General features: G+C 29.8%; 1 protein-coding gene across 1 annotated transcript in view; it reads right to left on the bottom strand.

Annotated features, from left to right (window-relative positions):
* Positions 1-4,050: 4,050 nt before the first annotated feature.
* Positions 4,051-20,264, bottom strand: part of LOC149054580 (E3 ubiquitin-protein ligase MARCHF3-like) — a 47,332-nt gene continuing 31,118 nt past the window's right edge. The window contains exons 4-5 of the mRNA XM_089230140.1: positions 16,839-17,010; positions 4,051-4,233 (exon numbers count right to left, since the gene is read on the bottom strand). Coding sequence (XP_089086266.1) covers positions 4,051-4,233; positions 16,839-17,010 — 355 coding nt within the window. The remainder of the gene's footprint in view (positions 4,234-16,838; positions 17,011-20,264) is intronic.

Here is a 20,264-nt window from a genome sequence, read left to right as displayed (position 1 = left end):
AGTATAAACAACATTTTTTTTTATGTTTACAATTTCAATTTAATACATTTACAATTTCAAATCAAATATTAGTATAATATAAATAATTCACCATACATCGCTTCAATAGTTGTAATATACTTTGTAGGACTAGATCTTTTTGACCAATCACATGAATTTAATCAATATGTAGGTATTTAAATAACAATGACATACGTTCAAATATACATATAAGGCACTGATCAACTTATATAATTATATTTTATGTAAAAAAAAATCATATTTTCAATGTCGCAAACAGGGTTTGAGACCATTGGCGCAACTAGAGTGTGCAAAAGGGTCTTTAGCACCTCTTGTTTTTTTTAGATTTAACTATCATTATTATAGTGAAATACCCTCAATTTAATGTTTTTAAAATATAAAATATTATAGCACCCCACGTTTTAAATTTTTTAATGTATATTTTCTACTTTAATATGATGCAAGTGATAACCACTAACAAAAACTAGGGAGAGAATTACCATTTTTTAGATTGCTTAATTTTGATTATTTAAATGTTTTTTTAAGCGTTTGATTTGATGATTTTAGGTTCTGTTTAGCCCTGAACCCTGTTCACGACAAAATTCCTCACATATTATACTGATATTATTATGAACCGTTAAACAATTTTACTTTAATAAACCTAGGACTATGAAAAACCTATTTCAAAATGATGATACAGTTTAATATAAATGTTCGTTTTGCAGTTAATATGCAAAATATGAGTAAAGATAAAACATGTATTCAAAAAATTAAAACAAACTTTTCAATCACCCCAGACTTAAAAAGTAAAATTTAAAAATGGTATTAATAATATTCTAACTTGAATTTAGTAGGTACTAATTATTATTTGGTGACAACACCAATCATTGACAGAAATAATTTAGTATTTATCATTATGACATTATACAATGTAGTACAATAGACTAATGTTTTTGGATGTTTTGATTATTATATCTTTTTTGTTAAAGGGCTTGTCCGTAAAAAATAAAAATAAAATAATTATTAATCACACAACCACTTAAAAATTTTTAATTTGATTTAGGACATAATCTACATATTAAACACAAAATAAATATCTATATCTATGTATATTATCTTTTAAGTTGTAATGATTGATGTTGTCACCTAATGTTCGAGATATATTAAGCTTATCGTTATAATTTCGTATTACAGCGTGAATATAATGACCTTTATACTCGATAAGCTCGCCGAGCTCTACGTCCCCCTCCTCCCCTCTGATATATATAAAATCGGCGTATGTCCAGCGTCGATCGGTCGTCTGTTCATTCTCCCGAGCAACGTACTCGCTCTCTGTGCGTGTGTGTGTGCTACGTCCACACCGTTCCGCGTCGTTGTTGGCCATTTTTGTGTGCCGTTGTTGGCCGTCTTGTGCCGTTGTTGTCCGTTTGTGCGACGTCGCCCTCAGACGACGTGTTTTTGACCACGCGGACGCGGAGTCGGAGATCCATGGCCCGGCAGCTGCATTATACATTATCCCGTGGGTACACTGTCCAAGCATTCCAAGCCTAGGAGTTGGTGAGGTGGATGGCCGGACCGGTATCGTTAACACCTTGAATTTGACTATTATTTGTACCACAAAAATTGTATCTATGTTTGAGCTGTGGTAACAATCACGTTAGCATATCTATTATTATTTACCGGTATTACCTAAGTGTTTGTATTAATTATTATTATTATATTATAATCTTTTGGGCGCCCACCAGTTAGTACTCATATATTGTATTATAATCTACTTGATCTTTGTTAATCTATTATACATTTATAGCACGACGGTGCAATCAAAAATAGTTTCTTATATATATGTTGTTCTGGTCACCCGATCCTTTGCAGGTCACGTTAAAATTTATTTTGTTATTCTATTTGGAGATAATCTGGGTAACATTTATTATATATATTATTTATCACCATCTAAGGCCAACCGCCACCCCCGCAGGAGCCTTTGTGGTACACCTAATTTAAATTATTTATAAACTAGCATACAAATTATAAAGCTTTAACATTAGCACAATTTTTAGTTTTCAATACATTTTTTTTTTTCATTCCGAAAATCGGTTAAATGATTTTTGATGTCCCTCTCCACTTACATTCCTCTTCAACTTTCAGTATGTTCCTATTCTAGTACCTTCAATCACTTGCTTCAGAAATGGAGTTCTAGCCCTTCCTTTTACAGGTTTCCTCCTTATAACGTGTCCGATCCATGCTTTTCTTCTCAATCTTAGCGTACTCCGTATTGATTTTTGATTCTCCTGAATACCTCAAAATTTTTTTTATCTTTTCTGTCTATTGAATTTTCAGCGTTTTACAACAATAATACTTTGAAAGCTTTTATTTTGGCTTTCTCAGTCTTCAGTAGTGTCCCAATATCTGCTCCATATAGATCTACATTCCACACAAAGCCTTTTATAAGTGATTTTCTGTTGTCCAAACTTATTCTATTTGAGGTAAAAAGATTTATTTTTTTATAGTAGGCCTGTTTGGCATGCGCTATTCTACATACTGCATCTGTACAACTTTTCTCATCGCTTGTGATTGAATAGGTATGTGAAGTTTAAGTGTTCTTTAAGCTAATGAGATAGATTGTTTTATTAATTTTAATTTTTGCAACTACCAACTAGCAAAACTTACCAATAGGTACATTGTACAAATGCACTTGCAAAGTATCCAATTCACGTGTGATTAACCAATTTAGGTACTTAAATGTTTGATTAAATTACTAAATAAAATACAGTATATGGTAAATATTATAATTTAAGTATATACAAGAACTAATAATATTATAAATTCACCATTAAAATTTAAACATTTAAAATTGTTAAGTATTAACAAATAAAATACTTTATTAGTTATTACTTATTACCGACTCACGATTCAAATATTGTTGTTATGACTTGTCTTATAAAATTTTAACCTAAATTATAACCGTTTATTCACTCAACGTATTGTTGGTATGTGATTTACGTTAACCAGGTATAAGGTTTACTTCCATATCATGTAACCATGGTACCAGACTTTAATCGTCCACAACGTACAAAACAAATAACAGCTGATCAAAATTAGTTTTACTCACGATTTTACCTAATCGCAAATCAGCCTAATAAACCATATCGTAGTACCCGTATTGTTTCCCCTCACATTTCCCCTTTTTTATTTTGATTATGCATCACCATCATTTCTTTTTTATGTACACTCCGATTTTCCTAAGAAGTGCCCCGGTAACCGTCATGCGGAGCCGTGGGTCGTTTCCTTTAATACATATAATGTATAATATGTTATATGTATGTCATACCGGCATATGATGATCATCATGTGCTCGGTAACCACTCGTCGGAGCCGTAGCATTATTATTTGTATTTTTATCCATTACATTTCCTTGCACATGCCATGTGCCCAACTATATTCATTTTTGATTACATTTCCTATGCATTTGCCATGTGCCGAAATATTATTCATTTTTTTATTATATCTATTTTATTATATTTCTTATACACTTGCCATGTGCCAAACTATATTATATTGTACCCGACATTGCGGTACACCAAACTTATATTTTAAATATTTTTTAAAGAAAGACAGCAATGCCATCATTATTACTTATTTAATTTATTTTTGAATATTGTTTAAAATACACCCGTATGATTACCCTAAACTTATTAGTCTCATTATTTATTTATTAATTAACTTATTTTCTTTCCCCACATAAATCTTGGAACTTCATTGCTCCATGCGTGTATCAAAGCTTGTGAGTTCCACCGACTTGACCCTCGGGTCTCACGCGGTGCGGCTCACAGGTCACGAGGAAAGTGTTCCCCTTTCCTCGTGGGTAGTTTTTGTGACATGAAAAAACCACAAATTCTCACACTATATACTACGTTTAAAACATATTTTAAAATTATAAGATTTTTATTAAAATTTTTTTAAAAGATGTTTGATTTAATACTATATTTATTGAAAATCCTGAAGAATTTCAAAGTGTTAGATTTCGATTGAACTTTTTTGCAGTCAATCGATTTACATAGAATTCTCTGGTTCTGATTCTAAAACTATTGATTGATTATTTTTGTAGAAATTATACCAATTTAGAATATGATGTTGTACTCGGCAAGAAGTCCAAAAGCAAAAAAAAAAATCTGCACACAGCATTGACCAACAAGCGCTAAATGATACAACGCGAAAAGCCATATCATATTTTATCTGAAAAATGTTTATTAAATTTAAATTTATTTATTTTGACAAAATTATGTTTATAATTAATTAATTTATACTTTATATTATATACAATCCATATGGGTTTAGAACAGCGTGGGATTGAGGTGCAGATAAAAGTGGGCTTAATACTATTCATGTCGTGTACCACTTTTTGGTGACTGTTGTCGGTTTTTCTCGAGGTAATAGCACAAAATCACAATTAAAAAGAACAGGTTATGCACCTTAGTTTCATTAGCTGCCAAGCACTGTTAATCAGACGTGTCAGAATTTCGTTATTTCATATTAGTATAACCTATCACAGTTTGGGAACAATTTTACCCGCATTTTTTCTTTGAAAGTTAAATTAATTGACGTTTAGAAAACTATGGTAGTAAAAAAATTTTATCGAATCATTAGTTTCGAAGTTATTATCACTTAAATTTCTCTATTTTCCGTATTTATATATATATGCATAACGCTCTAGTTTACCACGTCTTTTACGGATTTATATAAATATATTTCTTAGGAATTTTAGTATTTTAATGCGTGTATATATATGCTTGAATGCTGATAATTGAGAACTTTATCATACATTCCGGAAACAGACATTTTTTTACAAACTTTTTTTTTTGAAACTAACATTTAAAAAATTTCAATTTTCTTAACTTTCAGAAAAAAAATTGTTACAATAATATGTTATATTCTAGTGCAATTAAACCATAGCTCGTATTAAATACAATATCATTTATTGAATTCTTATTCATTTTTATTTTAAATAATGTATTAGGTACTTAATTGATAGAGATGTTATAACCTTTTTTTTTCTATGAAGGAACTACCTTAAATTAGTACGTATCCACACACCATTTTTTCGTATTTTACACTCATCTCTTACACATTGTAAATGCAGGTGATACATGACCATGTGAATTTTGAGTATACATTATAAACTAGTATATAGGTTCCAGGTCTTTGAGACTGAGTCATAGCCTAATTGGAATACACACACGGCAAATTAACCCGTCATTGGTCGCGTGGTGAGAGATTCTCTCACCATTATAATATTTTAGTCACCACTGTCTTTTATCTAAGTTTATTGCCTATTAGTTATGCTATACCTTTTCGGACACATTTAATCTAAAAATAGATGGGCATTAACCAATTTTTAATTGTTTATTTATTATCAGAATCCACCTAACGTGGTTCGTATGTACATGGCGACAGAAGTTCTCTATACGTGACCAAACAAGTATATTTTATCTGTGCATTATTTTAGTGTGGATAATAACTTATCCAAATAGATATGACTACATTCTAGTCAAAGCAAAGTGCAATATTAGATTTAAGAAAAGAATACTAGTCAGAAAAAAGAATTGGTGTCAGGAAAAACTCAGAATCGAAAGAATAGCAGCAGTTTTTTTAATCAATTCTAGGAGAAATAAATAGGAATAAGGAATAAATAACCTGGGAGAAAATGAAAAGTGATATTAACGCAACTTGCAAAAAATTTCTTGGCAAAATCATTCTTGAACCCAGAAAGCCATGGATGACTCAGAAGATACTGGAACTAATTAAGCAGAGAAATGTACCAAGGACAGTAGATCATGTCGAATACAAAAGAATTAAGAATTAAATCACAAACCAATGTCGTGAAGCTAAGGACCTATTGTTATATGAAAATTGCAAAAAAATTGAGTACTTGTTGATAAAAAATAACACAGATAAAGCATATTATAATAAAGTAAGAAGCCTAGAATATAAGCCCAGGACAATTAATATTGTAAGTGATAAAATTGGCAACTTACTATTTGAAAATGAAAAGGTGAAAAGGTAGCCGGACAATGGAAAGAATATTTAGAAGTGCTATACGAAGGGGAAGAGATTATTGATGAATTGAATTATTTAGAAAATGAGGAAGAAGTTAATCCTGACTGCAAAGAACCTTCTCTGATAATAACTGAATTTGATTGTGCACTGACCACATTAGCTGACAAAAAAGCAACTGGTATAGATGACATACCTGGGGAAATATTGAAGAATTTGGATGAACATACCAAATCACTGTTATTTAAGATTATTAATGATTGCTAGGAAACAGGGAAGTTGCCAAAGGACTTTATAAAGAGTAAGTCAATAACGATTCCAAAGAAAGGAAACGCAACCAACTCTACTAATTACAGGGCAATTACACGCTTCGAAAATACTTCTTAACTTCATTAAAAATAGACTTAAAGGGAAAATAGAAGATCAGCTAGGAAAAGAGCATTTTGGGTTTAGGAGAGAGGAATTAGGGAAGCGATCCTGGCTCTGAGACTAATAATAGAAAGAAGGTTGGACGTGAACCTTCCAACATATATAACATTTATAGATTTAGAAAAAGCCTTTGACAAAGTAGATTGCTTCTTGCTGTTTGACACATTAAAAAGAAGAGGAATTGATTGGAAAGACAGATGGATTATCCTGAGATTATACAAGGATCAAGCAATATTGATAGATACAAATGGAACCATACTGGAAATTAAGATAAGAAAAAGTGTAAGACAAGGTTTTCCCGTGTGGCCTTATTTGTTCAATCTATTCATGAATGAAACCATTGAAGAAATAAAAGAGGTAACTAATGGCGTAAGAATAAAAGGAAAAAAGGTAAACAGTATAAGATTTTCGAACGACATTGCACTGGTGGCAGAAAGTGAAGACAACATGAATCTCATGCTTAACACATTATCAAGGGTTATGGATAAATTTCATATGAAAATAAACGCTACCAAAACAAAAACAATGACAGCCCGAAGAGAACAAATATATACCAACCCAGTTTAAATTAAACGACATTGTAATCCAAGAAGTTGATCAGTTCCCATATCTGGAAAGTATAATAACATATAATAATACATTCACTATTGACATAAAAAAAAGAATAACTTTAGCCAAACAAAGACAAACATTCATAAAGAAAAACAGTCTATCTAGCAAACATCTTAAAATCGAAACCAAGAAAAAATTAATTAAAACATTTGTGTGGAGTGTGTTACTATATGGATGTGAAACTTGGGCTATCAGAAAAAATGAAGAGGACTGCTTAGAAGCAATGGAAATGTGGATTTGGAGAAAAATGAACAATACATCATGGGTTGAAAGGAAAACAGATGAGCAAGTGATAAAATATGTTAGCGAAAAAAGGAGTATAATAAAACACATATTAAAAAGAAAAACGAAATAAATAGTGCACCTATTCAGACATAACACATTTATGTAAAAATATCCTCGAAGGAAAGACCTTGGGGAAAATATCTAGAGGGCGCCCAAGAACATCATATTTCCAAGACCTCAAACATCTCACGGAGGTCACAACATATTCAAAATTGAAAAATATGGCAAATGACAGAGCTTATGGCTATCACGACAATGCGATGCCTTTAGATGATGATGACCAAAGAAGTATAAAAAAAGACGTGACCAACGACGGACTAAAACAGATAAATAGTAGGTATATTAAAATTGTTAAAAACAATTTTGGTAGTCTCATACATTTGTGACAGTGATTGGTAAGAGTGGTGGATCTAAAAAATTTTTATGAGGTGTGCTAAGGTTACGTATTCTGTATACTCCGTCCTAATGGCAACACTTTTTTTTTGTCCTCAGCAAGAATTTGCATAATAATCAACAGGTAGCAACACAAATTTTCTTTTTTGGTACCAATTTTTCATAGAAATGTCCCCAGCCTACTGAAAAATGCACGTCGTATAGATAATTTGTATTATAGGAAAAATCATATTTTCTCCGTGTTTAATTTGTAGCCGGATGTGCACTATTCATCACATCATCTTCAAGATGTGATGAATTAAAGTAAATTAAAATAAATTAAAGTCAAAAGTTACGTATGTCTTTTTAAGTTATAGAAGTATTTACGATTCTGTCTATGAATAAAACGATCAAATAGTTCTTTGGTACGTGTTACAATTCAATTGACCTGGAATAAAACTATACGTAGGTACGATCTTATGAAATAATGAAAATCTGACACGTTTGATTAGCAGCGCTCGGCAGATAGTGAACTATGCCGTAACGAGTTGTGACCGGGCGGTTGTATATAAATCGTACTGTAGATGACTAACCTGTTATTTATAATCATGCATAGAATAAATTAATCAGATTCGACACCGTAAAGGAATTATACGAGAAGCATAGTGTTATCATTGAACTGGGATGCTCACAGCCCGTATAACTAATGTAAATAAAACTGAGCTAGTGTGTTAGTTAGAAAGAAATAGTGAATACTTTAGGTATTTCTATTTTTGTTTTTATTGATAATATGCCATATCGCATTCATTTTTCAATGCTGACCAAACAGGCTGGTGGATTGTAATCAACGACAGTTTCTTTAATCGTGTTTGTTGTTTGATGTATAATTAATAGTAATTTCTATATTCTCTAGACAGTCTAGACTATAGATACCTCATACCTACAATTCAAGATACAATTAAACTTTAGATAATTTTTGTAGTGCTTTTCATTGTTCCAGTAAAATGATGTAAATAATGAATTAATATTCTGTCAATTTAATGTTCATAAAAACATATTTGTCTATCATTAAACCTAAACTTTGATTGAAAAAAATATTTGAATTTTCTCATGGTTTTTATAAAATAATTTAATGTTTTTTTCATAAAATCTAATAAATATCGATTGGGAAAGAAAATATATCATAGTTTTTTCATTTTTTTTTTTTAGGGTAGAATCCACGTCAACATTTGTCATGGGGTGGTATGGTTGGGGTTGCTTATGCATATTTTTGTTTGTAGATTTTTGAGTCGGTAGAGTTGTAATACATGTTTATATATGTGTAGCAAGGATATGTTGCTTAAAATTCCAGGTTATCACCCATCCGGGAGTTAACAACTGCGGCCAATACGTACGGCGTACGCCCAGTTCGTTGCCGTAGATAAATCTTACGACCGAGTATTACGAAGCCACTATTTCATATTTAACACCAGTAATAAAAAGTAAATAATTAAATAGTTAAAATATATCAACAATAGATTTGAAATTCTAAAAACAATGTTTATATAATTAATTGGTAAATTGATTGTAGACATATGTATTATTATATACAGGGTATTCCAAATTTCATGTGACAGCAGATTTTAGCTTGATATATTTAAAGTAGGGAAAAATTACCTATGTGAAAACCTTTTTGAATCATATTATAATCTATACTAATTTGATTTTAAATATTTTTTAGATTCTGAACGAAGTGAAGAATGTATCGATTTTACAATGATGTGTGTTATTTTTTTTTTTTGTGTCTGTGTACAGCATAACTAGTCGAAATAATACTTCGATTTCAAACTTTGGGGGTGGTTTCCGATGTAAAAGTGAAGATCCTTGGTGCATTATACAGGTTAAAAGTAAACATTTTCCAACATTTTTCAAAAAAATCGAGAAAAACAAAAAAAAAAAATGACAGAAAAACGGGAATTTTTATGCAAAATCAGTTTTCGACCAAATCGATTTTTTTATATGGTTGTAATTTAAAAACTAATCACTGTAAATACTTAAAATTTTCACCAAATGTTTATGGTAGTGCTATCTATAAAAAGTTTAATTTTAAAAAATGTTTGACTTTTTTTGAGTTATTTATAGACCACTGAAATTTTCGACTTTTTTGAGAATTTTTTTTTTGAATTGTCGTTAAAAAATTGTTGGACGACCAAAAAAACTTGAAAATTTAATACAAGGTTCCTTATGAGTTGTTCTTATTGTAGCTAAAAAAAAATTAAAAATCGTGTCATTTTTTTAATAAGCGTTTATAGTTCAAAATTTTATGAAATCTGTCGAAAACGCGAAAATTTGCAAGTAATTTTGAAGCTGAAAAATCATAAAATATTTTTGTTTACAGGATGATTTTTTAAGCATGCTCGCCCCATTTTTATGCTTAAATTATGCATATATTCAAATTTTGATTTTTGGAATATTTAAGTGTAGTTAAAGGCGATATTTTTGAGTACTTAGATTTTTCACAACTTTTAAGGAGTATCCTGTAGCGATACCAACTTTGGTTTTTCAAATGACAACCTATATGTTTTAAAGCAAAATGTGATTCAGATAATTTTTCTGAAAATTTTGACATATTGCAATCAAAATTCGAACGAAAACTTCCAGAGTTATTCTACTTGAAATACTAAGGAATAAGGATAAAAGTCTAATACTTAAATGCCTACGTTGTAAATGGATACGATAATTATAATTCGGTATACAATATAAAATGTGCTATTGTACACTATTGTTTGGTATTTTATTATAAGTAGGTATACCTATGCTATACAAATATTAACGTTGCCTATAAGGTATAGGTAACATGGATAAAATAAAAAGGATATTATTTTATTCATATTTTCTTTTCTTTTGAAAATTGTCAGATGCAATATTTGGCCATTTAGTAATAAGTAGTGATTATTAACAAATATTTTATTTTTATATTGTATACCGAATTATAATTATCGTATCCATTTACAACGTAGGCATTTAAGTATTAGAATTTTATCCTTATTCCTTAGTATTTCAAGTAGAATAACTCTGGAAGTTTTCGTTCGAATTTTGATTGCAATATGTCAAAATTTTCAGAAAAATTATCTGAATCACATTTTGCTTTAAAACATATAGGTTGTCATTTGAAAAACCAAAGTTGGTATCGCTACAGGATACTCCTTAAAAGTTGTGAAAAATCTAAGTACTCAAAAATATCGCCTTTAACTACACTTAAATATTCCAAAAATCAAAATTTGAATATATGCATAATTTAAGCATAAAAATGGGGCGAGCATGCTTAAAAAATCACCCTGTATAACTAAGGATTAAAAATACAACACTAAGTTTTCCTTTAAAGTAGTTATAGAGACAACTCGAAGCATCATTATAGGACAAATTTTAAGTGCGTTTAAATTTTAAATTTTTACGAATTAGTGTAACGATAACGATTTATCCTGAAACGATTTTAAATATTAGTTATTATTCAAAAAGTATAAGTCCTAGATACTTGAAAATTTTACCAGTTATTAGGATTGGCATTTTCTTTACATGATTTAATTTTCAAAATATTTTGACTTTTTTTGAGATATTTATAGACAACTGAAATTTTCAATTTGTCTGAAAATTTTTTTGTTAAGTGTCGATAAAAATTTTTTGGCCCTTTCAATATACTTGAAAATTGAATAAAAAGTTCCTCATAAGTTATTATTATAGTGATTAAAAAATTATAAGAATACATATGCACAATTTTTTTTTATTAGTATTTTAAGTTCAAATATTGACTTAATATGTAAAAATTACGGCAATTTTCAAATTATCTTAGATCGAAATTCATAAAAAATTTTCCTTTTATACCTAAGATTTGAAAATTTAATACAAGGCTCCTAAAATAGTTTTGCAATAGCATTTGAAAAATAAAATGAATATATAGTAACAAATTTTTTTTATAAGCATTTACAGTTCAAATTTTGACTAAATACATAAAAATTACGGCAATGTTCAAATCATCTTAGATCGAAATTCATAAAAGTTTTTCTTTTTAATTCTAAGATTTGAGAATTTAATACAAGGCTCATAATATAGTTTTGCAATAGCATTTGAAAAATAAAAGAAATATATAGCTACATTTTTTTTTACATGCATTCAAATTTTAATTTTGACATCATACGTAAAAATCACGAAAATTCGTAAATTATTTTATTCTAGAAATTCATAAAATATTTTCCTTTTATACCTAAGATTTGAAAATTTAATACAAGGGTCTTTACAAGTTTTTCAATCTTTATCACAAAAAAAATTTCCACTGAAAATTCAAATTAAATTTTTATTAACATTTGAATTTAAATATTGACAAAAATTCGTCAAAACCATGAATATTTGCAAATTATTTTGTAGTTCAAAATTCATAATATTGTTTGTATTTATATCTAAGGTTATAAAATTTAACATCAAGTTTTCCATAAGTTTTGCTTCAAATAGCTATAGGGAAAATTTGAAGAGTCATTATAGGAAAAATGTTTTGAGCGTTTGAGTTTTAAATTTTTATGAAATCACGTAATGATAACGATTTATCCTCAAACCAGGTATTCGTATATCTATGATAATATAAGGTATTATGAATTATGATAACTATACTAATTGATTAACCGTGCCTTATGCAAAATGCGTCTTAATTGAAAAATAAAATATTTGTTTCATAATAGAATATATGACAATATTTAAATATAATATATCCTAGACTGACAAATCATCTCCGTTCAGAATCGTTTTTCGTATACAATGATACCTATCATTGCATTCAAATTTAATCCCATCCATTACAGTAACCTACTGTACAGCTGAGCGACATCCACGACTTACCTGCTTTGTTTCTATTAATTGAATCATAGGCAGCTTTTAAGTCTATAAAGGGGAGGTATATATCCTTGTCAAATTCGTGACTTTTGTCGGTAATTTGTTTAATGATATGTATTTGATCCAAGGTTGATTTTCCTGTCATAAATCCTGCCTGGTAATCTCTAATTATCTCGGGTACATAAGGTTTTATTCTATTGAGTAGAATATTAGATAAAATTGTGTATGAATAATTCAATAATGAGATCCCCTTGTAATTTTTACAATACATAGGATTTCCCTTTTTAAAGATAGGACATAGAACAGATGTACGCCACGAACTTGGTATTTCTTCACTTTTCCAAAATTTTATTTATCAGATTATGTAGCTGTTTTTATCAATTTTGGCCCTCCTTTCTTAAGGCGCTCAGATACTATTTCATCCTCTCCGGATGCTTTTCCATTTTTGAGCATTTCCACAGCAATATCTACTTCTGCTCTTGTTGGGGGTTCTAAGTTTTGTTCTACTGAAGCACGTTTTTCGATGATTGTGTTTCTACTGGGTTGATTTAATGGTGTCTTAAACATTTTTTTAAACTCATCTGCTATTTTTGCGTTCTTGATAAATAAATTTCCATCTTCTCCTATAATCATCGTTGTTCTGCGTTTGAAACCAAGTTTAACTTCGTTTGCTCTTCCAAAGAAGATTCGTGTGTTATTTTTCCTACTGTTTTCTATGAGTTCTATTCTTTCTTTATGATCTTTTGTTCATCCTTATGACTTTCTTTACCTCTCTTTGTTTTATGGCTAATGGTATTTTATTTCTTCACTCGCGTTCTGTATTACTTTTAATCTTGCTTTATCTGTTTCTTCTGCGTTTTATTTACAGTGATCATTAAACCATGGTTTGTTCTTTCTCTGCGGTTCATGACCTAGTACCTCAACGGCTGTTCCTTTTACCGCTTTTTCTATACTTCTCCATAAATCATCTATATATGTCTCTTGTTCATTATTTGAAAGATATATATTTAGTGTTTTCTGGTATTCTTTGTCTTGATTTTCTTTAGTGACTCCTTGTTGATAAATTAATTGTCAAATCTAGATATTCAGGATATGCTGAATTTTGCAACATTACAATACGAATATACATATGGAGAGAATATGATGAAAAAATAAATGATGTCACATTTGAAATCTTAAGAATGAGTTTTAGGGAAATCAAACATTACTTTTTAGTTTTTTAATAATATTTATGGTAAAATAACAATAACCTTTTTTTTTTAAATGGTTTGAAGAAAATGGATCATTTCAATAACATTTTTTATTTAAATCAATGGACTAAACAAAAATTAACTAAACAAAGACTACACATTGGATAAAAAAGCTAATTTCAAATTTGAAATCTTAGATAGGTACAAATGTACAATAACTTATAATGGAATAATATGAATCATCTTCAGAAAATTAATAAGTTGATAATAATATATGCAAAATAAGTAGATCTTCCATTAAAAATCTAACAAGGTGTCATCTACATTTCAAGAATTTAAAATGTCCATTAAATAAGATAATAAATTGAAATGTAAAGAATTGTTAGTTTTCAAAATCTCCAATAAATATTAGGGTTAAATCAATATCTTATCTAGTGGTATAAAATTGTATATTGTAATATAATATAATGTATAGGACTATAGCCTATAGATTATCAATAAATGTATTAACATCCACTCAGAATATAAAACTGGATTAAGCATTCTATGATGACATATCAATTACCAATATAATAATTAAACATGGTTATTCAGTGTCATATTTTATTATTTAGCACCTTTTTTGGCCAGAACACAAGAGATTTATAGCAGGTATCTACCTAAGAATTACAGGCCATGAATGAAAGTAATTTTTCACTTGGATAAGATCAAAATACAATAATGTTCGCTGTTTCTGCCTTTCTGGCGACTCAAATGTCCCGCCGTTTGGTAACCTATATCATTAACCAGACTGGCATTGTCATCACGGCCCACCGTCCGCAATATTGGCTAAACTGCGTTGGCTGCTGCCTACGAGCTGCGCTGTGTGTGCTGCTCAGCCGTTGTTAATTTTTTTTTTAATCCTGTGTGGTCTCACGTAGTTTTTTACGTCTGATTCGACATTTTTTGCCGTCGATTGACGTGCAATTCAAGCTCTCATAGCTCTTGCTCTTACTACCTAGCACCGGTGCTTACTAAAATCTGGCTCAGTCTGTTCGTGCCGCATTGTTTAATCGAAAATTATAAAACGTCTAAACTTGCCTTTTCATTTACGAGCTACTGCGCCAGTACAAGCTCAAAAAACGTTCGAGCCTTTGTCAATCAAGCTAACCGAAGTTCAAGGAGTCTGTAGCTCAGCATCTCGACGTGACTTCGCGGCAGCCCATTGAAGCAGTGATCCCCGCCCCGTTTCATGTGCATCCGTTTATATTATATAAATATTTTATATGATAAATGATGATATATTTTATTCATTAATAATCTGAAATTTTGTAATCTATAATCAATAACCCTATCAAAAAGTTCCGGATGACTGTGTGTATGACGACAACCGATTTAAAAGGCTCATCGGTCACAAACAAATAATAAGTACATATATAAGTAAATATTATCTATCTTGCGTTATTAAATTATTTTACTAACATATTTAAATATGACATTGAAAGTATTTACAAATTGATAGATAATTAAACTATACAAATTCTCAAATTTTAAATAATGATGGTGATGAATAAAAATATAATTTTTCTATGATTCAGACAAGAGATATAAAATAGTCAGTTTAAAACAAATACAAAATATATTCCTAGACAATAACAACCAGTTGACAAAAATTCAAACGTACTAACACCACAACTATAATAACTTAAAATTATCAACTTGACTGAAATAATGAAATAATTAGATATGTATTTTAATTTAATTTTTAGTTTTTAACTGTCATATAAAAATTATAAAGTAAGAAGTGATAAGTGTTATCAATTATCAGATTATCAACAAACAATCACATATTAGAATTTTTTTTCTTTTATTAATTTAATAACTATAAGTTTTTCAGTTGTATTTTTATTCATCAAATTAATTCGTTAACGAATGGGCTATGGCTAATATTTTAGTATTTTGAAAATATTAAATAACTTTAAGGTGCTAAAATATTATAATATTATCGTGGATAAAATAATTTGATATTACTAACTGTATAGGTACTGTTATATATTGATAATTCGATACCCAGATTATTTAGGTCGCAAAACGGAAGCACATTAAATATTATCTGCTGTTGACATTTTAAAAATTAACGCCAATATTCAGATATCCATAGCTTCTTCAATTATTAACACATTAATGTAAACGACCAGTCAAAATTCAGTAAAAATTAATCTGAACACAAATCATATTTTAAAAATATAAGTTTCCATTTGAATTTTAAAAGTTAGCCCTCGAAACTGCTCATCCTAATTGATAAAAAAAAAAAATATTTAAAATCAAATTAGTAGATTCAATAAGGTTAGGTAAGGTTAGGTAATTTTCCCATAATTAAAATATATGATGTTGAAATCTTCTGTCACATGAAATTTGGAACACCATGTATATAATATATATGTATATTTTTGTGATAAATCATTATATTGTAGTTCAGTTATGATGGATTGAAATAATAAGTACAATTAATTACCTATTGCTTGACAATGTGATATAAAATACAATTTTACATTGGCGCATAGTTAGAAATACTCAATATTTTAGCCATCTCTTTTAAATTCTTGCTTGGACAACACTGCGTGGTGAGCGTTCCAGCTATTAAATAGTTCAATGAGTGATATCGTATCGGAGATATACGTAATGTGTTTCAAGAAATGTTGCATCCATATCGCGTTATGGACAACGTTTGCATCAATTTTATGAAATGGATCAGAGGTTTTTTCACTTCATATAATTGAAGAATACAATAGCACCTAACTTTTAGGGGTTAAATCATATGAACGAAAATAATTCAAAAATTAAAATGCATTAAAAAAAAATAGTTTTATATCATACATTTTATACACATAGTGAAAGTTGTTTAACCAACAAAACTAAGGGTTGAAATAATAGGGGGTATGAAAAATGCTTGATTATTATAACATTTTGATATTTGAAAAATGTTAATACATTTTGAAATAATCAATGTCTTACGTTAAAATGTAATACTACTGAAATTATATTATTTCCTTTTATTACCTGTACATCTGTGTTGAAAATATGTTCTGTTATGGAAAATCCAACATACGAAAATAAAGATATAAATGGTAATGTAATTAGCAAGACACATCCATCATAAAACAATTCTTTTATTTCTTCTTTGTTTTCACTACTGAAAAACCATGCTTTAATTGATCCCAATAATGAGTATCTATAATATAGTATAATAATATAGAAATTCAGCCGTGTTATATTAATATATTAATTTTTTTTTGTGATAATAAAATAGTACAATATTGGATTTATATTTTTAAATATGATGTAGTGTGCAATTCTACTATCTGCAATTATATCATATAAGTATAATTGGACTGAGTTCACGTAAAGGCCAAAGGGGGACAAGTCAATTCTTGAAGTTTTCGGTTTATGTGTTAAAAGTGTACGAAATTTCACGCCGGATCTGATGATCACGCTGTAGTTAACGTGTGACTATTTGTTATCGAGTTAAATTCCCAAATGTGTTAAATGCCAAGTCATATTAATATTTTTCAAAATAGCTTTTGTTTACATTGTTATTTTTTATTTTCTATGGTAGTAGTACAATATATTCTAATAGAATACGAGTTACGACAGATGATTAATAATTTTTCAAGATCCTAAACAGAATCCCACACAGCAACATGTACAGATAACACAGCCCAACACATATTTTAGTGCCGGGTTTTTTAAAATGGATTTTATATGTATTTTAAGTGCTGAAATTAAATATTATGTCTATTTTTGATAATCACTTCTTGTTTGAGGGATATGGCATACCATGATTATTATAATATATGTTACTAACTAGGTACGTAAATTAGGTGAAGTATACTTCAAAATTTTAAAATAAAAAAAAAATAATTACTCATACATTTTCTAAGATTTTTCAGTAAATTTAACTAATAAAACAATTAATTTATTAGTCAAATATAAATAAAAGGAAAAATTATTTTGTTGTACTTTTAAAACTTCTTTTGATGGAAACTCTTGAATTTACTTTGTTCACATCGTTCCTTTGCAGATTTCAACAGTAATTAGCCATAATATGATTATCCCATCTGCCTCTTGGTATCGGTCTTCCATTATTTATAAGTCCTGGTTAACCTCTCACCTTGTTCCTCACTGAAATCACCAAGATTTTCAGGAAATCTGTCTAAATGGCTGTGTAACCTTTATGCTCATATTACAACCAAGATCCTTAAAGCTTTTAAGCATTGTTTCAACTAATTCAACGTAGTTTTCTGCTTTTTATTGCCCAGAAAGTTATCGACAACTAGAATAAATGCCACCCACGCTTTTCCTTCTTTCTCGTTCAAAGAGTCGACAAAATGAGAATCGTTAATAAGCTATCTAATTTGAGGTCCATCCAAAATTCCTGCTTTCAGTTTTTCAGAACTTACACCACGCATTTTTTTGTGCTATGTATGCAAAACAAGGACTATCATAATCAAGGGCTTTCGTGAAATGTTTCATCATTCCTATCTTTATATGCAGTGGCGGCAAAATTATTTTTTCTCATCCAACTAAGGGTTCACAAATAATATTACTTTCTCCACCAATCATGTTTTCTCTTGTAGGCCACTTTTTTTCTTATCCAGTGATCTTGTTTAGCTCTACTATCCCATAACCACAAGTAACAAGAATATTTTGTGTACCCTCCTTGTTGGCCAAGAAGAAAGTTAACCATTTTCAAGTCCACACAAATGAACCACTGGCGTTCGTCAAACTTAATCTTCTCTAAAACCAAAGCTATATTATTATTCTCTTCTTTCATTTTGGTTGTGTGAGCAATGGGTATTGACCTATATCTATTGCCATTGTGTAAAAGTACACACTTCAAACTACACTTAGAACTGTCAATAAACAGTCACCCATCAATTGGGAAATATTCAGGAAGACCCATTTTTAGTAAAAGTCCATTAACATATTTACAAAACACAAGATCGTTTTCATGAGACAAAAAAGATAACAAATCCTTTTCTCTAGTATGGTAAAATGTAATTTTTGTTCCACTTTTTAATAGATTTTTATCATTTAATCTATAATCTAATAACTCAGACGCTTCTTTTGAGAGACACAGTTCTCTAATTAAGTCACTTAACTCGTTTTGATTGAAACGCTGAGGACTTGACGATGCTCCCTCATAATCACTATCACTCCCAAGGTCTGCATCAGAAACATCGAAATTGCAAAATTCATCCTCAGGGATTTCTGGAAGTTGATGGAACGTTGGAATAGGAATTTCGTCTAAGTGAGGAACAGGTCGTCTTGCAGAAGCCAAATCAGGATATTTCCACTTACTTCGGTTGTTTCGATTTATACCAGTAATATTTACAATACAAAAATAACAGTCATCAATATTTTTTATAGGTTCTCTCCAAACCATTGGGATACCAAATTTTAGACTCCTTCTCTTCCCATTAATCCATTGCCGTAAGTGCTCTGTACAAGTTTTACATACAATATGCGGAGCACAAACTTTGTCTTGATCACCAAGTCCAACACCAAAGTACACAAAATAAGCTCTTTTAAAAAATCAGAAATGGTCTTCTTGTTCTCTTTAAGAGTGTACTCAGCACACACGTAGCAAAACACATTTGGATGATTGACACGACTTCTTCGACTAGATGCCATTATTAAATTTCATTAATTGCTATACACAGAACTTAGAACAGTCGAAATAGTAAAATGAGACACTGACAAAAGAGGAAAGATGTAGAAAAACAAACGAAATACTACTTCACGTACACAGGCTACTGTAACGAGCTGTGACTTTATCTATATTTACTTATGAGTCCCTGGTAGTAATATCATAATAATAATGCTGAAGAGCAGCGGCGTAGTGCTAATAATAGTAATAATAGTAATAATTCATATGACACTATATATTTCACTACTCATATAAATATTCTTTTAAGTAGGTCACGCAGGAATTGTGTGTTTTATGTAAACGGAGATCGTGTTATAATGTTTTGTGTAAGGGACATCCGGTTAAGTGTCGCGTGTAGCCACACGCCACGATCACACGCACCATATATGACCATGGGAGTTACGTAACATAGATATGACCACTGGAGTAGGGACTAGGGATTTCTCTACAAGAGGACTCGTAGACCGTACGATAGTCAGACGAACTTACCAACAACTAGCGACTGGAAGCTGAACACACTAGAAGTCACATTTCGTTATTACCATTAAATAAATTAATTGAACTTAGTCATTTTTTCAATATTATTAATTATTGGACTTGTAATAAATAAAATATTATTCAAAAAACATCAAGTGTTGATTATTCCATTCAACTTCTTGACAATCCTAGAAGGGCTCGTTACAATTTGGCGCTGTGGACAGGGTTGTTTCAAGAGGAAAAAAGAAGAATACTTAGAATATTTTTGAAATTATTTTCGAAAATTTTTCTTCTTTCTA

Source organism: Diuraphis noxia, unplaced genomic scaffold, assembly GCF_037042655.1.
Source record: "Diuraphis noxia isolate RWA-SAM2 unplaced genomic scaffold, SU_Dnox_SAM2 contig0006, whole genome shotgun sequence".
In the NCBI taxonomy this organism is placed as follows: domain Eukaryota; kingdom Metazoa; phylum Arthropoda; class Insecta; order Hemiptera; family Aphididae; genus Diuraphis; species Diuraphis noxia.
Note: the sequence above shows the minus strand (reverse complement) of the source record. Positions and strands in the feature narration are given on the sequence as shown.